At 41.9% G+C, this 26,935-nt stretch overlaps 1 protein-coding gene across 3 annotated transcripts in view; it reads right to left on the bottom strand.

Moving 5' to 3' along the window:
• Window positions 1–26,935, bottom strand: part of AFF3 (AF4/FMR2 family member 3) — a 326,376-nt gene that overhangs the window by 57,979 nt on the left and 241,462 nt on the right. For 2 of the 3 annotated variants that reach the window (XR_004355358.1, XM_032679791.1), the window contains exon 9: window positions 17,619–17,659. Coding sequence is in view for 2 of the 3 variants with exons in the window: in XM_032679791.1 (XP_032535682.1) it covers window positions 17,619–17,659 (41 nt within the window). In the remaining variant the exon portion in view is untranslated. The remainder of the gene's footprint in view (window positions 1–17,618; window positions 17,660–26,935) is intronic. The other variant, XM_032679792.1, reaches the window with a different exon arrangement.

Here is a 26,935-nt window from a genome sequence, read left to right as displayed (position 1 = left end):
TAGCCACTAGGGGAAAGAGCTAGATGACTTTGTTGATAACTAGCTTGAAGACCCCAGCAGGCCTTCAGACAGTTTTATTAATCATAAAAGTCATTAAAAATGGCCAATTCCTCGGGGGCAAAGTAAAAACAAGACTTTGGAAGAATGAATCAGGGCAGGCATCTCCCATTCCTAAGAGTGCTCTGTTCAACATTCTATGCAGGGAACTGAAATGGAATACTTAGGAGTGACACTCCTGAGCAATATAACCTAACGCTTTCTCAGGGAAGGGGCAAGCTTCTTTATGGACTTGGACTGCAACAAGGAAAAATATTGATGGCCTTTGTGCAGAGCTGGAAGCCACTGAACTCTCAGTCAGTTGACTCAGAGGTTTGCATGTCACATTTGGAATCACCAAGATAGTTTTTCCCTTTGCCTTTGCACTTGGCCTTTCCGTTCACTTTTTTGCTTTCCCCTTGCCTCTCCCTGGATCCAGGTCTGGGCTCCCCAGTTCAGAGGCATGGAGCAAGACCAGCAAAGTGCCATGAAGATGATTAAGGGATGGGAACATCTTTCACAAGATGAAAGGCTGAGATGACCAGGAGGGATAAACACCTGACAGGAGGAAGTAAAGAAGACAGAGCCAGGATCTTCTCAGTCTTGCCCAGTGACAGGACAAGAAGCAAAGGGCACAAATTAAAAGACAGGAAATTCCATTTAAATATAACAAAAAATTTGTTTTTTGCTGTGAGAATTGTCAAACTGTTGAACAGGTTGCTCAGAGAGCCTGCAAAGCCTCCATCCTAGGAGATATTCAAGACCCAACTAGACATGGCCCTGAGCAACTGCTTTAGCTAATCCTCCTCTGAGAGGGGGTTGGACTAGATGACCCCAAGAGATGCCTTCCAGCCTCAGTCATCCTGTGACCATGTAGGACTAGCTCAAGTACCACAAACTATGGTGCTAACTAATGTGATAATGTGATAAAGTGATAATGTGGGCACTGAATGATTCCTGAGCTCCACCTGGTCATGAGCATCCTGCTGTTTTGTGTTTAAAGCTCACTCAGATGACTACGTAAGTCACTGCCCCAACTTGAATGAAGTGTAGACTTGGCCTTGGGCACCAATACTACAGCTAAAATGTGTCAGCTGCATATCACATGTTGGCAGTTTTACCCACTACTCTATCCTTTTGCAGTCTACTCTATGCCTGTCAGACTAAAATGGACTCAGGGGGTGTTATTAGGTTATTAGGTTCATTTGCTGCATTTGGTATATTTTACAGCAGGTGGAACGTGCAGCAGCAGCAGTCACAGGCCTTCTCCTTCCGACATTTCTGGATCTGTTTCTGAATGCGATCAGCAGTGCCTGAGGCAGCCCATCAGGTTATGCTTTATTTATTTAACTGTACATTACAGCACCTCCTTTCTTCAATAAAACTGTGTTGTTAGGAGACTGCTTTACATTTTTCTGGGAGTATCTCTCAAGTGCAGTTGTCTAGCATCACTGCCCAGAGCAGCTGCTGACAATGCCAATGCACCAACAGCTGCAAAATCCCTCCTTTCTGAAATCAAGAGTAGAAAAGATCATCATGAAATAATGGACTAATGTGGCCATTCTATCTATGCCGTTCATAAATTACATTTTGAACCTGGCAATTGCAGGGTAATTAGGAGGAGAGTAGTTTTCCTGCAGGAACATATATTTCCCATTCTGCTTGCCTGACACACTCCAGTTTAATTTTTTCTTTGTTCACTCAGCTCAGAGAATGGCAATTATGAGAGGTGATAGCCTAGCGGCAATTTTTGAATCATAAGAGACTTAGAAATGAGAAAAAAAAAAAGGGACAGCTATCACTAGTAATTAAAATAATTTTGAATTAAAGGGATTATTTAAATAATTGCTTTTTTACTGTAATTTTCACCACATAACCTATCCTTATGAATTACTAATGTAGTGAAATAACATCACTGTGGAGAGTGATCTTAAAAAGACAGCTTTCCTAAACATGTTACCTCATCAGTGAGAGATAAGTAATGTTTGGGCAGACCTTTCAAAATGGTAGGTGATGCCATGGCTCTGATCACTAACAGCTATGGAATTTTTAAGCCCTCCTTCCCCTTTTGGCCCTGTCAGAGAGGCACAGGAAACAGAACAGGAATTCCCATCTTGGGTAGCCAGAAGAAGGCTTCACATTATTAAAATAGATGATTTCCTTCATCTAAGAGCCTCTGAGGAGCATAAATTACAAACAACATCAAAGCAAGTGAAAAGTTTTAGAGCAGACTGTCAAAGACACTGCTGGGGTTTCCTTGGTAGATTCTCATTTTTAAGGAGTCTCAGCAATTTACTTTCTCAAAACAATTCCATATGTCTGTGGAATATTTATGGTTGTTTTGATTTTTGTTGTCAAGGGTTTTAAAGAAACAATATCACAATTATTTAACATGGGGAATTAAAGTTAGACAGAGAGTGCCTGCAGTAACAAATTACTGGGATGATCTCATGGACTAAAACTTCACAGACTTGCTCTGTACTCTCCAGGGCCAGACTAGATACAAAGAAAAGCAGTATAGACAACTAGAAAATAAGTATAAGCCTGATGCTGTACAAATAGAGCAACTAATTATTCATGTTGCCATCACTGATTTTACAGGATGGCAGGATTTTACCAGTGTGGCACAGTAATAGGGGCTGTGAGATACACTGTCTCAGATGTATTGGCTCAGAAGTAGAACTGGGAAAACTCTGTTTAATCCATCTAATAAAAAGCACAAAGGCCAGCTGTGGTCTTAGAGTAAAAGTCATCAGGGCAAGCTGTGAACCGATTCATATTAGCTTCCTAACTTAAGGTAAAGAAGTCACTCTTATTTGAAAAGGCATGGAGATATTACACACTGACAAGGTTATTAGCTTGTCCTGAGGAGGTGGTGCCTGCTGAGTGTGGGTTTTAAGTGCTTTCCCTGAAGGAAAAGGTTGACATTAGTCACAGGGACACGCAGTGTGCAGGAGGTTGGTGTGTCACACCTCACCTGTAGTTCCCACTACATGGGTATATCGGTATATTCAGCAGCAATTTACAAACTGCACACCTGGCTGTACTGACCACATCCAGGAAACAAGGCTCCATCTATCCTATGGAATTAGCAGGAAAAAGGATGGAGCTATGAGAACCATTGCCACCTCTTGGGATCACCAAGCAGGAGATGGCAGTTTTGAGCTCAGCAACCATGAGAAATAAAAATCCTTAGGGAGAAAGGACAAGTCTGAACACTTTCTTTTCCTTTAAGGGAAGGATCCCTCTTTATTTCACAAGTGTTTGAATGCATGGGTGTTTGGGCAAAAGAGAAAAAAAGGAAGAAGGTGTTGCTTGCAATCCTAGCAACAAATGCCAGATTCTTAAATCTGTCATTTACTACCAGTGAATTATTCCAAAAGTTATTTGTAGTTCTTACCTAGTAATTATTCAAGAAGTATTTTCATAAATGTTGCATCAATAATTTAAAAGTTGCAACAGCATCTGATTTTCAGAGTGACCTCTAAGAGCAGAAGAATTATCATACATGATAACTATGTGACATGAGAAAGAAGTGCTAAACTGTACATCACTAGCAAGTTCACTCTGATGGGTATACTCCCCCTGGCTGAACCATAACAGCACCAGTCCTCCATGCCCCACTGGCAAGGACTGAAGATTACAGTCTTCGATTGCCTTACTCAATGCCTTATGTTGACTTGAATGTGAGGAGTTTGGTTGAAACATGAACTGGCTTCTCTTCAGTTTTTCCTGATGTGAAACCAACTGGATGTAGTTCCATCTCATGTCAAGCTTCCAATGTAAAGCTGATTACCTTCTGCATTGAATATGTTTGTCTGAAAACTCAAAGCTCTGATTCATTGGTTCAGGTCTTGATCGTGACCTTGATTTGACAACTGTGTTGTCCACCGTTAATTAGCTTGTTGTGGTTCTGCTAATGTGTTTTACATTTGTTTGCTTATTTTTAGTATACAGGGCTGGCTTATTCATTCTGATAGTAACATGAGTCATGTCAACTAAAGATGTATGTAACTTAAATAAGATAATTCCAATGCATGTGGCCCTGCAACCAAATTAATAACTTTATCCCCAACAAGGCCATATCAAGATTAAAACAAAGCTACTAAAATGCTGTCTCAGTAAGCAATTAAACTAAAAAAATCTCAAGGTTGCAATACTACTTTTAACAAGCTCTCTACCAGGTGCAAGACAAACCTAAGGCAATCACTTCCTAACGAAGCAAACCCTGTTTACATCTCAGCTTTGGAAACATATGTTGTTAATTTTAGAATCAGTTGCCATGTGAGCTTCGTGTCACTTCTAAAAAAACCCCCATCACTTCTAACAAAAAAAACCCCAATGAACAAACAAACAAAAAAGTGTGACTTTTGGGGGTAATTATTTTTTCAGCACAGGTGTAGAAAGTGCATTTGAATATCCCAAACATTCACAGAAGCTAAGCTTTGACTCAATTAAACTGCAGCCTACGACAATTTGAAAACGGTATCAGAAAATCTATTCTTTCAGGCATGGTATGGCCTTAATAAAAAGTAGTGTAGAATTTCTTAGCTTAACTGAGGCTCATCTTTTCTCCTTCCAGATTTTACCTTTCCTCCATGATGTCCCTTTTTACACTGGCCAGACTACCCACATTTCACCTCTTCTTCATCCTTGCAGCTCTTGATTAACCAGAGAAGTGACTGGTGGGTCAATGCAGTTACGGAGTTTGCAGTCACCAGTGCTTTCCGGCTAACCTCCCAGGTAAACAGATGAACACTGATGCATGTTATCTCTGTGGAGTTCAACTCCAAAGCAGCCAAGGAGGCTGTTGTGACACTGTAGTATGCCTTCTCCATATAGGGCAGCGGGAATTAATTTGCCATATATTCTTTCATTTAATCAGAGAGTGTTTTTTCATAGTTTGCTGTAATATATTTAAAAGGCTGATGGGGTAAATGACAGACATATGAACAATTCAAACCAGATCCACAATTTACTGCTATTCCATAGTGATACCAGAATTTTGGTCATAAAAACAACCCTAATATTTTGGGTAGGGCAAGTCTGTGGCAATTACCTATTCTAATCAACCTGTAAGACCTAACACAGGCAGAGGACAGCAATATAAAGTGGACAATGACAGAAATCTGTCATGGCTCTTGTTAAATGGTTAATGCTGCATTTTGACCAAATAGAATAATAAAATACATTTCTTAGAAAATAATGTGGTGTTGGCTCAGATTAGCTGAGGCAATCATCTGTTTCAACAGTGCCCTTTGTCTGCACACATAAAGAATATGCATGGGGATAATTCAAGGCTCCAGGAGAGGGGCAGATGTGCTTGCATGCAACACAAGGGAAAAACTCCTGGATAATCAGGTGCCGACTTGGTGCTTTTCATCAAGATTAAATCCCTTATAATAATTTAGGAAATACATATATTTTTACACAATACTAATAGAACATCAGCAGTCTGAGGTTAAAATTTGGTGGCACCTGACAAGCAGATAATATGCTAATACAGACAATGGTATAAAAAGAGAAGCTGAACCAGAGGTCACAGTACATCTCTATTAGTTAGAGAGTGATAATCTCAGAGGAGTGTTTAGGTTTTGCTGTCTTCTCAGATTGTTCTCTGTGTCTGCACAAACAACTCTGCAGTTTTTGCTTTCCTCTTCAGCTGTATTGGAGAGAGGTGCTGTTTTGTGAGTCCCTTCAGCAGGAGGAGGAGGAGGAAAGCTGAGGATGATTTGACAGCTGGAGGAGCCAAAAATTAGATTCTTCTCAGAGCTCCACCTTTCAACATCCTTATTTCAAAAATGTAGGTTGCAGCTTTCATGTTGGAAGACCAGCACTCTTATTTTTCTTTACACTGTAGCTCTTCCCACAAGTCCTGGGAGGTGTTTGCATGAAGGGTGTTCGCACCAAAAAGTTTCAAACTGGAAAAATGAGTGTGCTTGTTATTAGGTTCAGCAGACTGGGAATCTGCCAGGCTTTTACAAAACTGCTCATTTTCTGAGCCTTAGCTCTTTCACTAGTGGTTTTTTTTTAATTTTTTTTTTTTTTTTTAACTGAGCACAGGACAAGCTCTATCTTATTAAGTGAAAACAATAGGGTAAGAAGTTGGAAATTGCCAGGAAGCCTGGGAAAGACCGACACTCAGCCGAGATTTCATTCCATGTTTTCCTGTTGACCTCACAGGCTCTCTACACAAGAGCTCTGAGTACATTAAAGAAAGGCCACAGTCTCATTTGGTCCTGTGAACACTGGCAATATGTTATGGGGACAATATACAAGCTTGAAAGGGAAAAACTGCAGCAATGTCCCCATGCCCTGGAGGTTTTGTCTGGTGCAATGCTGTTTAACCAGAGCACTGTAAGGTTTTAAATGGCCATATGAGATTTATAGTAGGTCATGACCAGATCTCTTTTCAGGGCAAAGTTTGAAAAGTCCATTTGTCTCAAAATTTAAAAAAAAGAGTCTGGTAATTCTCCAGGGTTTTTCCTCTTCCTCCAGGCAGCTATTTTTGCCTGTCCAGAGTTCCTAAACCCTCCCTAAGAGCCTTTTAATGTGGGAAATATTGTCCTAGTGTCTCCTATCAAAGGAATAATACAGGGGATACAAATATTTACAAACCAACTCTAAGTCCACATGGTCAGTGTCAAGCTTATTAAGTTTTAGAACAAGGCACATCATGATCTTAAAAGAAGTGGCTTCAGGAAATCAGTACTTGAGGGCACTATAATCAAGGAAGAGCGATGGTTATCGCGGTGAGCTGAATGGCACAGACAGAACCCCCATGCCCGGCTGATGGCGTGGCCATCCCACTGTGGGGCTGGCAGCCAAGGGGCAGCTCTGGCTGGGAGGGGGCGGTGCTGGCCCAGCTGCTGCCCAGCTGGGCTGTGTCCCACCATGTCTCAGCAAAAGGTGGACACTGGTGTCCGTGGGGCTCCAAAACAAGGGCTGCCCAGTACAGCTGTTTTTCTGTTGTCCCCCTTAAACGATGGGGTCCATATGTGGGTGATGCTTGGGTACCCTCTGCTGGGCTTCAAGAATGACACTGCAAGCAGAGGGGCTTGGCTCCTGCTGTATAGCCTTGAGACTGGGGGCAGTTTGGGGACACTGGTAGGGTACGGGGGTTCCAGGGAGGGCTCCAGGTACCTCAGTGAGATCAGGGTGGGTTTGAAGAACGGAGAAAGGGCAAGACTGAGCAAGCAAAACAGCAGGGCTCCATGACATGCAGCCAGAAGGAAAGGAAAATGGGAATGGCAAGCAAAGTCCCATAGGGCTGCTAGGACCCAGGATCTAGCTGCCCTCTCACCACTGCCTTCCCCTCCAACAGGCATCACCTTCCTGGGTATGAAACAACACAGACCTCCCCTGGTATGCCTGGCGCCAGGGTCAGAGCAGATCCTCGCAAAAGCATATTAAAGTGTCTTAAAGGATCATTGCAAAGCAAGAAATTTACTTGGCAGGTCTCTATGACTTTTCTGGGGTGATTTTTATCTGTTGTGTAAATCAGAATCATGGGATTCTTTAACCCTGCTCCTGTTTTTTTTTTTTTTATTTGACAAATTGTTCATTTAGAGCAGTTATGCTTGATTGTGCCAGTAAATAATAAGTGAGAGCTATTTGTGAATTATTTGGCTGCTAGATTTCCACAGAGAAGGGCCTATTCTCTTCTGTGTGAATGTGTGTGTGAGAGGCAGTGCCTCAGCATGAAAAAGAGTTTTGTGCCTGAGTCAAGAATGAAAAAACCCTTTAAAATCTTGATAGCAATCTAACGCAGAAGATACACTCCTATGCAAAGTAAATTTCATTAGATATAAAATACTTACCTTTAAAATAAATAACTTTCTTTTTTGCCGAAATGACAGAAGATTGCAGACTATATTTAAGATAGCATGTGTCATGTGTAAATCACCCCATGGAAAAATACCTAATTTAATTTAAGTAATTTCTATTTCTGCCTTTCAAAATGATATAATTTTCAGGTTATAAAAATGTAATGTCTGAACTTAGTTTCTTTACGCCTAGTTTTAACCCAGGCCTAATTTTACTTCTAAGTTAAAAACACATTAAAGCACACAGTCATAATATGATCTGGCCCCTCTCTGACTGCAAAAGGGCAGCATACTATAAATAGAATCCTTGAGAGAAGGAAGGCCTTCCATTTTGAGAGGGATTTTGAAATTTCATGCTATTCCAGTTTGGAACAAAGCTCTGCAATTCTGAATTTTCCCATGAAACAGAACCTCAAAAGCAAGCAATAATAATGAAAAACAAAGCAGAAAGTGTTTGTTCTGATAATTTGTAAAGAAAAGGTCACCAGACAGACCTCCTGGAAATGCTGAGTGAGAAAAAAACTTGTAACTTTGGAAAATGAGCCATTTGAGATTTTTGGGTCTCAGTTTACATCAAAAAAGCTCTAATGGTTTGGGAGCCTGAATACTTTCCCTGCAGCCCTACTCATCAGATTGCCAGTGAGGGTGTTAGGGGAGCTGGTAAATAGTCAGCCTGAGCTGAAGTGGAACCTTAACCAAATCCTCATGTCTAAACCACACACTGGGTGTATTCCTTTAAAGTAATTTACTTCTGCAACCTTTGGAAACACAAATAGGTAATGATGTGAATTTTAAAAGATGGAAGTATTTCCAGGGTCCTGAGGTACCCTCTGCTGGGCTTCAAGAATGACACTGCAAGCAGAGGGGCTTGGCTCCTGCTGTGTAGTCCTGAGACTGGGGGCAGCTTGGGGACACTGGTAGGGTACGGGGGTTCCAGGGAGGGCTCCAGGCAACTCAGTGGGGTCAGGTGAAAATTGGCATCTTCAGCAGGTGAAAATTGGGATAACCCCACCAAAATCAGTGAAGTCGATTTCATGTTGTACTGGTGAAAATCTGGTCACTGAAGTTTAAAACAGACTCCAAAGTGTACAGTCAGTGTAAAGTAAGGATCTTCGCCAGTGTGCACCAATCAGAACCACTAAGAGAACTACCATGGGACTCAAAAGCAATTATATGATTTAAGCTGTCATTTCATGCAGAATAAAACATATCTCAATCACACTAAACCAGAAACTTGTAATTTTTCTGTTTACTTTTCACATTTACCATGAAAAAATGCTCCCTGCTGCCACAAACTACATGGGTAAATGGAAAGGTTTGCACGCAAAGCCAATCTGTCAGCATTGGCTGAAAAGTGTATAAACATACCTCCTTCTCCTGATGTCTGCATAAAAAGACTTTTCACATGCATGGAAAAAGTATTTCTCCTTAACCAGCTCAAGCCCAACAGCTAGGTATAGCATTCCTTGCTCCCCAAAAACTCCCAAAGATTTCAGTTTCGCTTCTGGGTATATCAGAAATGTGGGGTCAAGTCCCTACTTTGGCAGCACTGCAGGGCATAGAAATTCTCCAAAAGTGGCCTTGCTTCAGTATCTGAATTTCAATGCACTGTGCAGAAAGTAAGCAAGCAAGAAGGGAGGTTTTCATAGAATCATAGAGCAGTTTGTGTTGTAAGGAACCTTTAAAGGTTATCTAGTCCAACCTCCTTGCAGTGAACAGGGATATCTTCAACTACACGAATCTGATAATTTTCTCAGAAGTTCTGGATCTGAGTCTTTCCCATGGCTTTCTTAGCCAAGAACTTCTGCAGAGGTACTACCAAACATGCCTGAAACCTTTCAGCTGTGATATTCAGCTGATAAAGCATTGGTATGAGATTTTATGGATCACACTGAGCTATAGGACCCTACTGGATTGCTGGTGTACCTTCACACCAATGTATGTGGAATAGCTAAGTGGGGAAAAAACTCTTCCATCCTAAGTGCACCATCTAATTTCACAAATGTTCCAATTTTTCTCTGGAAGGAAACCCAGGCTGTTCACAGATCACACATTTTCTTTAACTGAAATGCAACAAACCTAGAACACTGTGAACCATTCTTCAATGACAGAAAAAATCCAACTCTTCTCCAAGTGGAGAGGAAAGTATAAAAGTTTTCCTTCAACATACATCAAAATCAAGACAGTCACGAAAAGAGGAGGACATATCTAGATGGGACTGCACAGGGGAGAAAAGTATCTCAGATCAAAACAATGTGATTCCTTGCAGGAGCATTTCAGGCCTGATTCAGCCACAACTATTCCCCATAGTGAAATCACGGGGCACCTCTTTCTTTGTTACAACTCATCTTACTTTTTTTTCCTGCAAAGAAACTGGACACAGTTCTGCATCTGTGTAGTATCTTCTCTACCCCTCAGAGAGCAAAGGGCCAGCCAAGGTATAGACTGTGTGTTGTCCCCACTGGGGCCTCATCAAGACTGAGGAGTCCCTTGCCCACCCTGGATGCAAGCACATCTCTTTTATGGGACTGGCTTCCTGCAGAACATGACTGGTCTCACCCAAGCAAACCAGGCCTCCCATCTCCTTTTTGCCTCCACTGTTGCCAGGGTCAGAACAAAACCAAGAGCATGGAGAAAATGCTATTGAATCTAAAATTAAAAAATACAGAGGGCAGAAGGCAGATAGCCATATCAGTGACAAAGGCAAACCTTGAAGTTCAGCTGAGATTTCTAAGCTACCTTTGCAGGAAGGCAGGAAAAACCAACTGGAGCAAGCATGTCATCATCCATGGAGCTGATGCCAGAAAACCCTGTTGTGCCTGGCTGAATACTGAATCATTTAAAGCTTGAATGGGGGATCTCCTTCCATCTGCTGCATGGACTGCTGCCTCACTAAAAGGGAACTGAAATTTTTCCTTTGCATTGCTGCACCTGCTCTGGAGACTCCCCAAACTACAGCTAGGACACGATTCACAAACATACAGGGGTCAAAAGTCTCAAGCTAGTGTCATGTAACTGGACCAGGCTGAGATGTTGCTGATTGCTATGAATTTTCAGCTTTTCTTAAAATAAGATGGTAATGAAAGTGTGGTTATTTGTGTGAACAGTGTGGCCGCTGGTTTCCAGCTCTTGGTGCTGTGTAAACCTGAGCTCTCTTTCATCAGACTGCCAGGAAATAGATACAAATGTATTTATAAGATTTCACTTTTTTCAGCATAGCACTAAAAATAGCACAATAGTATAGGATTCTCTGTTCTCTTATCCCACTGCTGAAGTAAGAAAGGCATAATGTTATCAACTGTCCTCTTACTTCTTCCAATAAAGCAAGTCTTGGCTACCAGAATTACTAACAAGGTTAAAATCCCTTTTGTTTTACAACACGTTCATTGCCTAGGGGGACTTTCATTGCCCAAAGGGAGAAAAATGTTCAAATCTCATCGAAATATCATAAGTCATATCAATAATAAGGAAAACAGAATTCATTAACAAACTCACTGCCCATAGCTATGTACTGATGATATATGGGAGTGGTGTTCAGAGTGTCAATTCCATAATACTTTAAGTCAGTGCTCTTTGATCCACACTTAAGGAGATGGACAGATAGGTTAGACAAGATTATGCCCCCAAGGGTCATAAAAATGTAGAAGTTTCCCAACTGCAAACTGATTTCTCTAAGACAATTACCTGCATAATTTAACTGGATGGCCACATATGCCTTCCAGGTTTCATATTGTTAATGTTTGTTTTCTCATGGATTGTTACTGTTTCTCCTACTCTAACACTTTTTATTTTTTGCCTCAGATACACACATTAAAAAAACACTCTTGTCCTATGTGATTTATTCCCAAGAAATTAAATTACATTTTTATAAGCCTGTGTTACCACAAATGATAGCTGAAGATTTGCAGAAAAAATTAATTCCTGGTCTGTTGCTGTGAAGCATCCTTGCTAGCACTGTACTGACTCCGTCTTTCAAAACCAGATGGAAGCAGTCCAACAGTATGATTAACTTCTTAGTCCCTGCAATTTCCTATTGCTCTACTTGCCCTAGATTTCAGGATTGACCTCTTGCTTCCCTGCAAAATGCACAGTTGCTCAGTTTGATAAATCACATGAATACTTTTTTGATCACAGTTATCTACTATTTACTACATACCCAGAGAGGTTAATCATATGCTGAGGCACTTCATATTCTGCACACATATACACTCTTCTTCCCAATAGCACTTTGCATATTCTTCATGCTGCCAGCCAGCAATGGGACCTGTTTTCTCCTTACTAATATATGAAAGACCACAGACCTACACCTTGCCTCTTTTCCCTTTCACATTCATTCTGTAATTATTCATACACTGATTCTTAAAAGACCAAGGAAAAAAAAAAACAAACCATGAGAAATTACTAGTCAGACCTTTCTTTTAGCAGATAGATATTTTTCAAAGTATAAATGTTTCTGGAAACTAGAACTGTTCGTCTCCCCCCAGATATCTTTGGGGAGCCACTGAGAATGCATGAGGTTGCCCATAGGGAGTTGGGAGATGTTTGGCTGTCATGATAGCAAAACACCATCACTTTCTTGAATAAAAAAATACATATTTTCTTTTTCTTTCTGTAAACCTCAAAGGAATTTCAGTATTTAGTAGGGCTTAAAATTGCTACAGTTCCCTGGGACAGGCCTGCTTCACCTGCTTGTGCAGCAATACATCCAAATCACATCTGCGGTGCTATGGTAGAATAATTCTAAATAAACAGCAACAACAGCCAAGGTATGGGAAAACATCCAACAGCTAACAGGCGAGTGCTACAGGTCTTGCTTACAAATTAAATAAAAGGAAATAGAGTCCCAGTTTTACAGAGATGCCTATTCCTTTTCACTCCAAGCCATCTACACAGCCTTTTCTTCTAAAGCCCCTTTTCACTAATTCACCACATTCTCCAATACTGGAAATAGTATCCTATATACAATATGTGTCACTACTCTTCCACCTTCAAGTTCTGTAACTATCACAACTGAGAAATTCTAGACCATTCCAAGTAGCAGCCACCCTTTGCTACCCTATACTGGGTGAGAGGGCTGCAACTGTGAGACACCAGCATTTCCAACATGCCTCACGTAAGGCATAAATGATAAATCCACATAGTCCCTGTCACAGGTATTCTTTTTTCCTCTCAAAGATAATCCAGAAAGCTTAAGCAATGTGCTAATGCTGTGAGAGCTGCATGTCTAGTTCTGTGGCAGTGAGCGCCGTGCACGTATGCTCTTCTCCAGCCAAGCTTTTTGACTCCTGTGGAGCCTGTGATCTTAGTTCTGTCATTGTCTGCTGGGACCCAGATCAGCTATCCCAAGCCAGGGCTTCCCCTCAACTGTCACTGGTTGCACAGACCTGTCACATGAAGCCTTTCTGGCCAGCCAGCTAGCTGAGTCACTTGCTGATAAGCCGACCACATAGCTTCTCATGTGGAGAACTCTCACAATGTAAAAGGCTATGTTATCAAAAACACCAGTCCAACACAAACATTAGGTATGTGAGTGACATGAAGTACATGAGTCTTTTTGCTAGCTGCCACTGCACTATTTACTTACTTTAGGGTATCACAAGTTTAACTGCTTCGCATAATCACAGCTCAAGCAGATACTTGAGAACAAGAAAACTTTGGCACCTTCCACCAAAAGTTTTAAGGCTGCTTGGACAGCTGCCTTCCCTGCCTTAAGTGATCTATTAAAAGTCTAAATTGCCTCTTTTTGTTGCCTTAATACTTTACAGGCTGTCCCTCCCCAGGCCTCCTCACCCAAATAGTGTATCTCAATGTGGCTTTGTCTAAAGAAGAGCCATGCTACACATCCCACTGGACTAATCACCAAGCCTCTGGCTGCTTACAATATCAGGGGAAGGGACTGGATTGTCCCAGGTCAACCTTTTCTATTTTCCTTGCAGCTGAGTGCTAAATGGATGCACTCACCCATAAGAGGCGATGCAGCAGCACCTCTGCTTGCAAATGTGTCTCCCCCCACAGATGTGAGACTCCCCTGCTTCTCATCTCCCCAAACCCTTCACCTCTCCAGTAGACAAGGGGGCAAATCTTCAGCTCTTCAGGGTTTTGAGTGCTAGTGGCCGGTCTCATTAGGGTAAACCAGCTCATGGCTGGCGCGGCCTGCATTTTGGTGTCCTAACCGTGATCAGACACGGACGGATGAGGCCTGGTTACATGGAAATGCAAAGCGCTATCCTTTCTGCCTAGACCGAAACTCAGACAGGCCATATAGTTCACCAGTCATCATGAGCAGGGCTTGTCTAGATTGCCAAATGGATGTTCTGAGATGCCACCTTCTGTCAACAGCACAAGTAAATCTAAAAGCTTTCATAGCTGGTACTTGAGAGTTGAGGTCTGGACGACATGTATATATGAACCAGGTGCTGAGTGTAAGCTAGCAAGTTGGGCTCTTTACAGGGCTTATCAGCTGGGAAGGGCAGGCCTGTCAGCACAGCCATGTGGCTGCTGGGATGAGCGGGTTCATACCTTACACGCCTGCACTGAGATCCATATGGGCAGAGCTAGCGGGGTCTGCCTGCATCCTCCAGCGTAAGTACACAAAAAGGAGAACAGACTGCCCTGGGAAGTAAGCACATCTCCAAGTACCACCCAAGCACCACCCAAGCAGTGCAGTGGAGGACCTATCTTTGCCTTGTAAATTCAGTGGTGGTACAACACTTTCCTCTAAGCATTCAAAAGTCTTCAGCAGAACCATTTGGCCTACACTCCAGCACAGAGAAATAAAAGCAGCCAGGGGAATAAAAATGCCCTAGGACCACTGTAAATCTTTACTTCATGGAAAATCTTATCTTGCACATGAATATGAGCTGTGAGTAAATTTAATGTATGGATTAAGTACTGTGCGGTCTCCTTCATGGTGGGCTTTTCAGCATAAAAAGAACAAAAGAATAATAATGAGTGTTATGTTTGGGTATGATTGCAAACAGATGTAATTTACAGCTGGACATTCTCCACTGCAAATGTATCCAGCAAGCAAGTGGTTCTGGGTTAGTGGAACAGGCTACAAAAAACTTAGCTTTTAACTTCAGCCTTAAGGTCAGAGTTCTGGAACCATGGGAGTCAATAATAAAATCTATTTAGCTCAGCGGGATTAAGCAGGTTTAAGACCTGGCTTAACCACAGTGCTTACTGTTAAATAACAACAGAACACACTGAATATTTTAGTTACAGACATTTTTATTCATTTGAAAGCCATTCAGGCAGTGGGTATGAGAGTCAGACAACGGAAAATATGCCAGCACTATACCATTAAGGTATATGAGTTAAGATCTTGCTCTTTGTCCCAGAAACTGAGTAATCTGTAGAGTTAGACCACTTTACTGGAGAGCACAATAAAATTAAAAACAAGCTGCGCTGTATAAACACCGAAGGCTTTTCATGAGAAATGAAAAGCTAATGGGGCCAGTGCATCTTTTCTGACAAAATAGTCAGTGCATGTGCAGAGCAACCTGTCTTCTGGAAACAGAAAAGCTGTTTCAGTCAAGCTTCTGGGTCACTAATCTTTGTGTTTGCACATAAATCTGCTGGGGGTTACTGTGTCATTCTGAAAACAAGACTGAGTGTGATACACTACAGAAATCAATGGCTACAAGTTTAAAAACTCTCTCTTTTTGTTTGTTTGTTTGTTTGTTTTTCTCCTCTTTTAGTTTAACTGTTACCTCGTTAATAGAAACTGAAAGCAGGAACTGCAACAGGAACTGCTGGAGAATATTTTTTTTTAAAAAATAGTGGGCAAAATTACTGAAAGCTTTATATAAGCTGCCATCTCCCTTGGTACTGGGAAGTGTTGGTGTGTGACTGGGAGCTCTCAGTTGCTACTAGGACACAACTAATGAGCAGCAGTATCACACTCATCTTCCCTTTAGCCAAAAAGAGACAGAAGCTGCTGTCACAGTGTGGGATTTTGGCCCCCTGCCCTCGCTTTTGCTTGCTGCAGTGAGGTTAGGGGTGGCAGCGAGGCAACCCCCAGGGTGCACCCCCAGCCCTCCTGGCACCCCCTCCAGAAGCCGGGGGAGAAGGGTGCCCCAGCACCGAACTCTGGCAGAGCACATGAGAAAGCTGTAGTCCCTGGGCATGCTTCTAGGGGCAGACAGGACATTTATCTGATGATAAATACTGAGGTGTGATGGTTAACACTGAAGCCTTTTTGCCCTGTGGATGAGGGCAGTCTGTGTCCAGCTCCCTCACCACCTTCCATGAGGCAGGGACCACCTGTCCATCACCACCACTTTTCTTCCTAGGGGAGACAGAAAGTGAGCTGCAGGGTTTGGGGCTTGTTAGTTACCTCCAGGGGCACTTCTGTAGAAACGTTCCTCATTCAGCTCAGGGGAAGGATGCTGAGAAAAAAATCCCCATGTTTCCTTTGGTCATGGTATTGTCCCCACCAAGGGCAAAATCTGCTTTGCCTTAGGGGTGAGTTTGCACACTTCCAGGGAGAGGGGCATAATGCTGACTCCAACTCCTCTTTGTTTCACATTCATTCCAGTTACAGCAATTTCACCAGCATCCCATACATTTCACTGGGGAATTTTTTTTTTCCTTAAAGGGGGGTAAAAAATTCTAAACAAAACTGTGTTTGTAAACTTGGGAAGGGAAAGTCGATAATTTTGGCGGTCTTAGCCTCTGAGCAGAGAGAAATGTTATTCATCCATGCACAACATATAATTCAGCCTAAGTGACAGGCTCTGCTCTGGAGAAATCCTGGCCTGAGCTGGCCTCCAGAGTCAATTACCGCTTATTCCCAGGGAGGCGGGGGGCTGGGGGCCAGACGGAGCAGAGGGGGCTGCCAACAAGGCATGGGGAAATTTACTCTGTGTCAGCCTGCATGACACAGTACCTCATTTGTGGAAAAATGTAAATCTGCTAGTTCTTTTTCACAGGCACTAAAATGTACAGTCTCTCCTCCCCCTTCCCTCCCCCGTTTCCCAAAACTGGAAAAGAAATCAGGACCATCTTAGAAAGCTACCTTATGTTTCAATCAATCCTCTTTCATAAAAGTCTTTTAAGGTAAATACCTGTGCAGACCTACAGCCCAACTATAACATTTACTATGGCCCAAATCCTGAATTCCTCACTTGGACAAGTTTCCCACTGAAGTTAATGGATTTTTGCTTGAAAAAGAGCTGAGTAGAACCTGAACACTGTCTAAGGATTAGATCCCCTGCTTATCTGCCTGGAGCACTGCTGCAGTTCCAGAAGTGAAAGAATTAATTAAATTCCTCCAAAATACCAATCCCTTAAAACTTAAGGGGTAAAAAAGGGCATTGTTTTTGTGCATAAAACATATAGAGAATCTTATCAAAAGAAGTGTAATTCCCAGGGAAAGGATTTGGAAAAAGTCAAAAGAGAACATCTCGGAATAAATGAAGTACTTATTGCTGAAAAATGAGCTCAGATATATCTCAGCAAACTCTAAAGCTCAGAATTTACTGCATCATTCATGCCTTCTCCAGTAAGTTTCTTATCTCTTGTTTGGTATCACAACAAGGCATTCTGCATACTCTGTATGAAATACAACAAGACCGTGATTTTTTGCAGTAATAAACTCTACACATGCATGACAAATCCAAGCATGCAAAATGTTTAACATCCCAGTTCACAGATACTTTGGGGACAAAATCCGATTATGAGTTATATGCCACAATAAATAGGACTCAACGTTTCATAAAGCAATTTATAGTTCATAAAAATGACAAAATGTACCTGTCAGATAGAACGCGGAGAGCAGATCTCTGTGCTGCCTGCTGGAAGAAAGGGCAGAGATGTTTATTTTATATTCTGACTTGAAAATTACGAGCACAATCAACACTTTAAAAAATGCGTTACACACATTTTTGTCATGTGTCCAAAATGTTAAAGTACAAGCAAAGTAGCAGAGAGTCTATAGTCAAATGGGCATTCCAGCCTAGTAAATGTAAGAACACTTTGTTTAAAATGCCAAAACCCAGAAGATTGTCAAAGCACTGCATGGTATTTGAGGTCTGAACTACTCATTTACACAATTTTTTCTGCCGGTCCCTGAAAACTCGCCAGGGCTCGGTTCTCTGCTTTCCCCTCTCCCCGCTTCTGCACTCCCACTCCCTCTCCTTTACCATTAGTCTCCTCCCATTCTTCCACAGAAACAAACATCACATATTTTGTTCCATTTGCGATGAATTATAAATTTTGCAAAGCTTGCCAGAGCTGCTGCAGACTTCTCGTGAGTGCTGCCATGTTAATCTGCTGGCAGCGTTTGCCTACACAGTACAGGATTGACCTGTTGCTGGTTTGCTCTTCAAGTTTTTGCCTAGTACAACTCTTTCAATGGGGTGGGGAAGCATGATGCTTTTTTTTGTGTTAACCAGAAGGTCTGGGAATAGAAATTGTAGCCTCTCAAGTTTAATAGAACTCCCAAGCCTATCCCTGAGCTAGTCTGCCACTTTATTATTATTATTCTTTCCCCTCCTTCAATCACTTCAAGTGATGTGATTCATGGCTTTGGCACAGTAACCAGCTGCTAAGCAAAGATGAAATCCATAGCATTTTGAAAATCTGCCTTAAAGCCTTCATTCTACTTGGAGCTGTCCAGAGTGTCCTCTTCCCAGCTGTACCTGTCCAGGCTGTGCCTCACATGGCACAGAAGGAACACAGAGCTAAGCAGTATGGAGACTCAAGGGGCGGGGAATTAAACATCGATTTTCTCATTGCAGTTACCAGTAAATACATTTTGAAACTGTTCTTCTTGGCTTTCCAGGCTGGGGGCTGCATCCTTATTCCCAAAAGAGGTAGATGGCTTACAGGCATCCTGCTCAGCACTAGAGAGCATGGAGGTAACCTTTCTGGATTGTCAAAATGTTTTTGACAGGTTGCAAAGGAAAACTTGATAGAACCTGATTTGTGGTTGCAGTTACGTTGCATTTCACAGAAAAGATGTGAAAAGATCCTCAGAATGGATCCCTGAAGATCTGACAGGAGTGGGAAGAGTTTCCAGTTGATTTTTGAATCAGTTTTTCTGCTCTGTGAAGTTTCTGGAATAACTTGTGCCTCCTGGGTTCCCTGGGGTGATGTAGTTTGCCGTGTGCCACATATCAAATTGTCAGAAGGCAGAGTGGCATGGCTTGCAGGAGGGTTTTTCCTTAGTGTTGACCTTCTGCAGTGGGCAGAGAACCTGTGGGAAGGGCTTGGAAGGTCCTACCAGCTCAGCAGGAGTGTGCCCATGGCATGAACACACTGTTTTTAGTGTTAGGAAAATAATATGGTGAGTCTGGTATTTTTCACTGTTTCCAGTGGGTCATACTATTTGCATGCTCTTTAGATACACCACCATCCATGCCATCCGGCCACTGAGTATGGGACAGTCTTTAAAGAGAGCTGCCACTCTCCAGTCCAATGGGGTGGTATCATTCTTCCTATCTCCTCCCCAAAAGGCCTCATTAGGACAATTTCATCTCACGTCTTGCACACAAGCACAGGAGAGACCCAGATCTTAGGTTTAAGAATGACTTATGGCTTAACCTCTTCTTTAACACCCTGGGTCAACACAGGTTCCCCTCCTCCCACACCTAATCACCCTCACTAGCAGGAAGCTATGTGCATTTTGAGTTTCAAGTTGTGCAGCTTTGATGCTGAGGCTCGTGCTATGTTACACTTTTGCCTGCAAAACTCAGGAGCCTCCTTGCACTATCAGAGCCCTTTTCCATGGCCAAGTCGTGCAGACACCATTTGTTCAGGTCACCCCTCCTTCTCCTCTTCCACCAGCAGCCAGGGCTAGTCTTTCCCTCACATGCAGCCACTATGTGGCAGTGCTGTTTAAGCTGCTTACCATGTTTCCCACTCTTGGCTCAGGTCATCACAGGTGCTCATGTGGTTGTACAATACAATAGGTTGGAAAACTGATCCAGCCAAAAAAGAACAGTTTTCCCAATTTACCACCCCCCCTTCATTTTCCCCTTATTATTTTTAACCTGCATCCCTTTTCTGAGCTGCTTCCCCAGAGAAAGGATGTCACATCACAGGGTGCAGTGTGAGAATGGGAATGGGATCATGGGAGTAGTGCAGCAGAGACCTTTGCTGCTGATGTATAGTCATCTCCATCAGCAGGGTTGCTTTCACCTGACATCAATTCCACTCCTGTCTGGAGCTGCAGAACACTCCTGGAGCAAGGCATATGGTGGCTGTGGTAGCCAGAAGGCACTGAAGGAGACAGTTTGCCCCGTAGCCACAGGCTTCATGGACATTGCAGAGACCTCAGGAAAGCAAAAATGGACTTTGATGACACTAAAAGCCCCTAACATGGGATGTAGGATTCATATCACTGTTCTATTTCCCTAAAATCCCTAATTTTGAGAGGGAGAAGTGCTGGATACTTTCTCTTCCAGGCTTGAGGAAAGCTGCCCTCAGGAGGGAAGGGGAGAAGACTCTTGTTGTGCTAATTGAGCCAGGACACATGGTGTGGGACTGCAGCCTCAAGTGCCAATCTTCAGTTTCCAGCTTGGTGCATTCAGTTGCTGACAGCTTTGAAAAGATGATTCCCTTCTGGGCAAGAAAGTGAGTTCAGATGACAGGCAGGGCAGCAGAGAGAAGTGCACAAATGCTTTTCAGTGACATCATTCTACTTTTTCAATTACCCTCTCATTTTAAGTCCTTTAATAAACATCCTTCTTCACCAAGATGCAATGCAGATTGCATGGGGTGCCTCAGTCTTTGCCTTGTGGTCACACATTCTCTAAATGAGACTATTGATTTCTTTCTTACAGTCAAAATACAACCGTGTTTGATTGCATATTTGTGTGACCCCCTGAGTTGGTAATGGCCCCATTTCTAAATGATGGGGGAATAAGATCCAGTCACAAGTTTATTCTTCCTCCCTGGAGAAACAGATCTATTGCCTGCAATGAAAGGCAGTTAGCAACTATCCAGCAATTTTAATTCTAGCCTATATTGCTTCCCTCTCCTGGAGAAAGTGAGCTGTTGTAATTAAAGGTAGTTAGCAGTTCCCTAGCAAGTATAAATACTTGCAGCCACTAATTACAGTCTGCTCTCCTGTTCCCCTGCCACAAGACTAGGCTGCTCAACTTAGGGGGAAATATGTGCCCTCACTTTTTGCTAACAGTTTTTTTGTGACCCCATTCAAATTCATTCCTGAATCCCCATGGAGGGTAATGACCCATAGTTTGAGAAACTCATGACTATAGAAACAAATTTTTGTGATTTATTATATTTATAATATGTTGGTATTATCTATCTAACAATGTGAGCAAAAGGAGGGTACTTAGTATCATATACTGCCTGACTGACTATTTTTTTAATAGCTAGATTTTGATTGTGCTATTTAATTTGCATTTTATTTTACATCATTAACAACTTTACTGAGGCCAACTCATCCATCAAGAAAGATGAGAATATGTTCTACAGTCTTTGTTATTCCTGGAAGTAAGTGACTGTACTGGTTACAGAAATCAGGAATAAGAAATAATGTTGAAGTTCAATATTTAAGACAGAATTTAAATATCTCCAAGACTTATCACTGTAAAGTGCTTTATGGGAAGCTTAATATTCTCTTGATAAGTGGCTGAGTGTGTTGACCAGCAATGAACATAATCTTGAATTTTCAGTTCTTGGACTCAGAGGGGTTATCGATGGAGGAAGGTTCTCCTCAATGGATGTTGGAGGCCAACTCACCACATAATAACTTTAATGCTGAGTAGGAAGCAGGGAAGGGGAAAAAAATAACCACTCAGGTGACCCAGGTATTTGGGCTAGAGAAAACAGCCACAGTAAATGAGATGCATTATGCTGTTTCACTACATCAAGTTGCAAATTACAGAATACTGGCTGGTTAGACTTCTCTGACTCCCACCCAAGTTGGTTCAAATACATTTACGGCAGACTTTCATTGATCTGCCTATAGTCCATTAATCATTCACCAAAGATTCTAGCTGTACCCCAAGACTGCTGGGACAAAACAAGTTTTCAGCTGGCAGTAATTATGATCAGGTTCTCAATATCCAGAGGTTTCATCTCCTTTCTCTATCCCTTATTGCAATGAGCCAGAGCTTGGGAACATATTCAGGTTTCAGTGTGTGTTAAATGAGCTACCAAAATTAGCTTAAAGTGTCACAAGTTGCAATCTGTTGTTGAAGGGAAATCAGAGAGGAAATTGAATACTTTTATTGTAATTGGGACTAAGCAGTGAGCAGTACGGGTTGAATACAGCTATTGAGATGGAGATACAGAAGTGTTAAGCGTGGCCCCCAGAAACCCCTCTTTTTTTTTTTTTTTTTTTTTTTTTAATTTGTTATAAAAGGATTGTTTCATAAACTGCTGGGCTCACAGGCATTTTTGGATAAGAAACAAATGAGAAAACTACTGAAGTATGTTCTGCTGAACTTGGAAGATTGTCTTGGAGGCACTGCAGGCTGACTGTGGATGCATTTTCCTATACTTCACCCATGGCAGCTTTGGCAAATAAAAGCCAATAAATTCACTGTTGGCAGATTCAGAGATTTTGCTTTCCATTTTGCCTGTCCTGTGGATTAACTGCTGTTATCGTGGGACAGCTCTGCTACAGCGATTGTATGGAGTTACACGAGTTATACCAGAGACTTCAATGAGATGGCACATGGTGAGAATTTGAACCATTTCTTTGGTGACAGTGTAGCAATATGTGCTGCCTGTTCATGAGTAAATAACATTGCTTCCAGAGGATTTTATTTTCTTCCTTGGGTGGTAGGTGCTGCTCTGGAACTGTGCAGTGAACCCTTTATGCTCTAAGTCATATTATCAACCACCCAGAGTTTTGGATGTCACCGTGTCTTGGACTACAGTTGGTGAGCTGTAGACACGCTTTTTCCAAGCCAAGGTTAAGGGAAGATATCATTACTATATACTGCCATTTGGAAACCAGACAAGAAAGAATGCTTTTATATCTGTCTTCTTTCACGTCTCACTCTTCATATGTCTTCCATGTTGATTCTGTTTTAATTTCCTAAGGTTTTGTTTGTTTTAGCTTAAGTGCAGTTTATTCCTAAGCTGGCAAAGCCGGGAAGAAAATTTTGTGAAGGGCACAACCTCATTGCATGCTGTAACTTGGGCTATAGGATTCTCCAGAGCTTTTTGTCTGCTTCAGATCTGGATGCCGTTGTGGACCCAGAGCAAAACTTCTGGATAATCCTCTTATGGTGAACCCACCTCAGTCCAACCACACGCACAGTTTTTCACCTTCTGTGTTAAGATGTGAGGTTGGTCTAACTCTGTTTATAAACATCTTCTTGTGCTAAAGCTAGACCGTTGCCTCTGAGACAGAGCGGCCTTCCAGCCTCATAGCTCCTCTCCCTGTGTAGGTGTTTATAGACTGTGATCAAGTCAGCCACCGGCCCTGCTTCAGACAAGCTTAGCTCATAGCGTAGGTATCTTTCACTCCAAGGCATGTTTTCTGAACATGTTAAGCACCATTCTCCCTCATCTTGAAACCTTGTCCAGTTTTCGGTGTTCTCCTTGAAGAGTGCAGAGCTGCACAGCGTTGCAATGATGCTCTCTCTCATCAGGGCTGAAAACAGGTTAATGAAAACCTCTTGCACCTACAGACTTGCCCTGTTTAAATGCCCATGACTATCCTGTGGCCACAAGAAGTTGCCTGAGGAGCTCAGGTCAGGCAATTTATTGTAAGTGATTCCTAACATGCCCTCTCTCACTGCATTATTCTGTACTACTCACTGTTCCTAGGGGCTTTGTTTGACGATTGTCTTCCAGTGTGGATTTCTGGGGGATTTAAAATCACATGTAAACTGCAGCTTGAGTGTTTCTCTGTAAATTTGCAATATAAATGTATGAATGTGATTTTCACTGTCTGGTTCATATTTTCATAAGATTTACAGGCTGTAAGATTTAAAAGGGTCTCCCTTCCTTCCCATTTTGGAGTTGGTTATCATCAGAGCCACATCTTTTAAGAAACTGTAAAACTCGTTCTGGATTTCATGATTTCTCTGGGCCTTTCAACACCTCAGTACCCATTTTTCACCCTGGAGTTTTATTATTATATTTTTGGCACACATTGTTCTTTCTCTTCTGCTTTGCTCATTAATCCCTATTAATCTTCAGCGGCAACACAGTCTAGTGACTTGAACATGGCACCTGGGAGTGAGAGACCTAAGCACTAATCCTGACTTTGCAGCTGACTTGCCATGTGGCTTCAAACAAGCCGCATCTCAGTCTCAGTCTCCCTTGTCAGTTCTACAGAGACAATAATTCTTGCTTAGCTCTACCTAAATACCTCTCAGGGGCATTGTATTAAGCAGTTAATTCTTGTTAAGTGATTTGGATCTCCAAACTGATGTATAATCAGCATGGGTATTAACCATACAGAGAATTTTTTAGATCTGTAAATGCTGAGTCTTCTGTCCTGCATCTGTTCATATTTTTCCTGCAGTCTGGCCACAACAACCATGCAGGGTTTCAGTGCAGATGAGTTAACTTTAATCTTTTTCAGTGGAGATGAGCAGAGGAAAAATCCTTGGTATTTTACATTAATAAAATGGTTAATTTCCAATGCCACTGGAGGAAGGTCTCAGTCATTGCAAACAAAGCAGCAGTTACCTTGGAACACCTCCTCTGTCTTCACAGAAGTAGTCTCCTTATCCAGGAAGAAGTAACTTAGTTGAAGTGCTGCTTGCATTTAGGATATAGAAGACAAAAATTGCCAGTGTTGTGCCACAGGCTTTACAAGATTTATTGGGAAGTCTGAAAGCTCAGAAATTAAAGCAGGTTTTTTTTTTCCCCACAAAAGTCCATATATGTGAAAACAGGTGAAACACAAGCCTAAATTCCCCAAATAGTGGTAACTCTTCCCAGGGATGTGCTATGTCAACCACCTAAGATGCATTTGCTACTATCCAAGTATCTGCTTGGACTGTGCTAGGAAATAAAAAAGAAGACAGGGGGTAACATCCTAGGTTTATTGAAATCAGTGGCTAAACTCTCAATGACCTCAGAGGAGACAGATTTCATCCTAGGTGCAGGAGAAATTGTGGCAATGGTTCCTTAACCTCTGTTTCTTAAATGCTAGTTTTGATGGATTGACTGCTGCGTCTTTTTACTTATTTCTCATCACGTTCTAATATAGCTGCTACTTTCTTTATAATGTCCTTTCCCCCTAAAATTTCTTTTCTTCATTAATTTCTTTTTTATTCCCTTAATCCCTTTTCCTTTTGTGTTCATTTTGTTTTCTGACATGCTCTCAGATGCCTTTTTCTCTGTGTCTGTTGCATCCATCTCTGTGCACCACATCTCCTCCACACAGCTTCTCATGCTGACACTACTCCAGCCTGAGCTGAAAGACCAAGGGGAGTGAAGTGAGCCTGACCTTCTGCCTTGCAGGAAGCAACAGGCAGCTCCTAGAGAGGCTGGTAATCTGCGTTTGTGTGCACACATGAGCATGTGCCCACTTGTGAGAGAGATACAAAACAGAGAGCATTCTCCTCTTACAGCTTTTAATAGCTGCAATATTAAAAATGGCACTAATTTGTGCTCTAAATTATTTGTGACTGCTGGTTATTTAACCGTTCTCTTAAAGGCACGCTGGAATGAATTTGCCTGAAGGCAAACAGACGCTCTGCGGCCACGTTTGAGTGGCACGTGGGCTGGAGGGCTCACGAGAGATGGGGACAAGGGAAAGACAGCCTGGATATGTGGGATCGAATCTTTTGTTATGCCTCAAGTTAGCCAACAATTCTGAATTGATTGCACTGGGATATGTTCCCACCCCAGTCAAAACAGATGCTCGAACAGCAATTCCAGTTCACAAGGGGGAAAAGTTCTAACCAAAGACTTCAAGAAGATGAGGTTAAGGATGTTATGGTAGATACAGAGAGAAACTGTTAGTCTTGGGAAAAGGTGATACCAGTGGAAAAGGGCAAGCGTTGGAGATCTACTAAAACTTAGCTTAGTCACAACATTCACACGAAGAGAAAAGGAAGATGCTTGGGTACTTTATGTTTATTTTCCTGTCTATTTTTAGAGGTTTGCTATTGAGGAGCATAGAGATCAGAGTGCTGTGTTCAAATGTTCCCAAATTTTGGGCACGTCCAAGAGCCAAGTTGATCTCTAACCTTTTTCACTGTCATTCATGGTGGTGGCATTCAAATTTAGAGCTTGATCCTGCCTGCCAGACATTGAATCTGACTTTGTAAGATAGTCAGTGATGTGAGCCAAGTTTGGCAGGACAAGACTGAGCTCTTATTTTGTTTCATCTGACAGTTTCAGTGAGGCAATCTTGGTCTTCTTGTCATGCCTTGTGGAAGTGCAAATTTAGATGTCACAGAGATTTTAAAATAAGAGCTGGCAAACCACAAAAAAGAATTTGGCTTAGCTGGCTTAAATCTTACTCTGGATTCTAGCGAAGTTGGATACCAAAAGGATTGCTTCTTTAATACATAGGAAATAATAGACTTGCCCGAGTTAAGTAAGGCTGTTACAGTGGCTATTCCTCCAGTTTAAAAACACACTCACGTTATAGTGACAGTGGGCTGAACAGAACATTTGGATTAAGTAAAAAACAACCTGAAGTGATGGCTATTCTTTTATCCAAAACTTAATTTTTCCACTTTTGCTTATCTTTGACTTGTGCAGTTTTGGTTGCAGTCAGATTCTTATGTAGCCAGACTTTATGAAATAAGTGTTCTGTGCTCAGTGGAGTGAGAAACTTCTCATCACAAAGATTTTTTTCCTCCAAGTTTATCAGGGCATTTTTTGAGAGAAAAATCATTTGCAGAAATAATGCAGGCTCTGTGCTTTTTATTTTTTTCCAGTACTGAACGTTCTTATCTCCTTTTCTCACTCATTTTCCCTTCTGATCAAACATCAATTATTGCACTGAAGAAGAAGGGAATAAAAGGGAGCACAAAAATAAAATGACTTAATGTTGTTAAAATATTTGGACATGGCATATGTGAATGCAATTAGCACTATCTAACAGTAGTTCTAATGATGAACAGGGTTATGCAGTGGTGTGTTACAATTTTTCCAATATAACTCTTCTCTCTAGA

This window comes from Chiroxiphia lanceolata, chromosome 2, assembly GCF_009829145.1.
Source record: "Chiroxiphia lanceolata isolate bChiLan1 chromosome 2, bChiLan1.pri, whole genome shotgun sequence".
In the NCBI taxonomy this organism is placed as follows: Eukaryota; Metazoa; Chordata; class Aves; order Passeriformes; family Pipridae; genus Chiroxiphia; species Chiroxiphia lanceolata.
The sequence above is the reverse complement of the archived record's forward strand: the minus strand, read 5'-3'. Positions and strand labels throughout refer to the sequence as shown.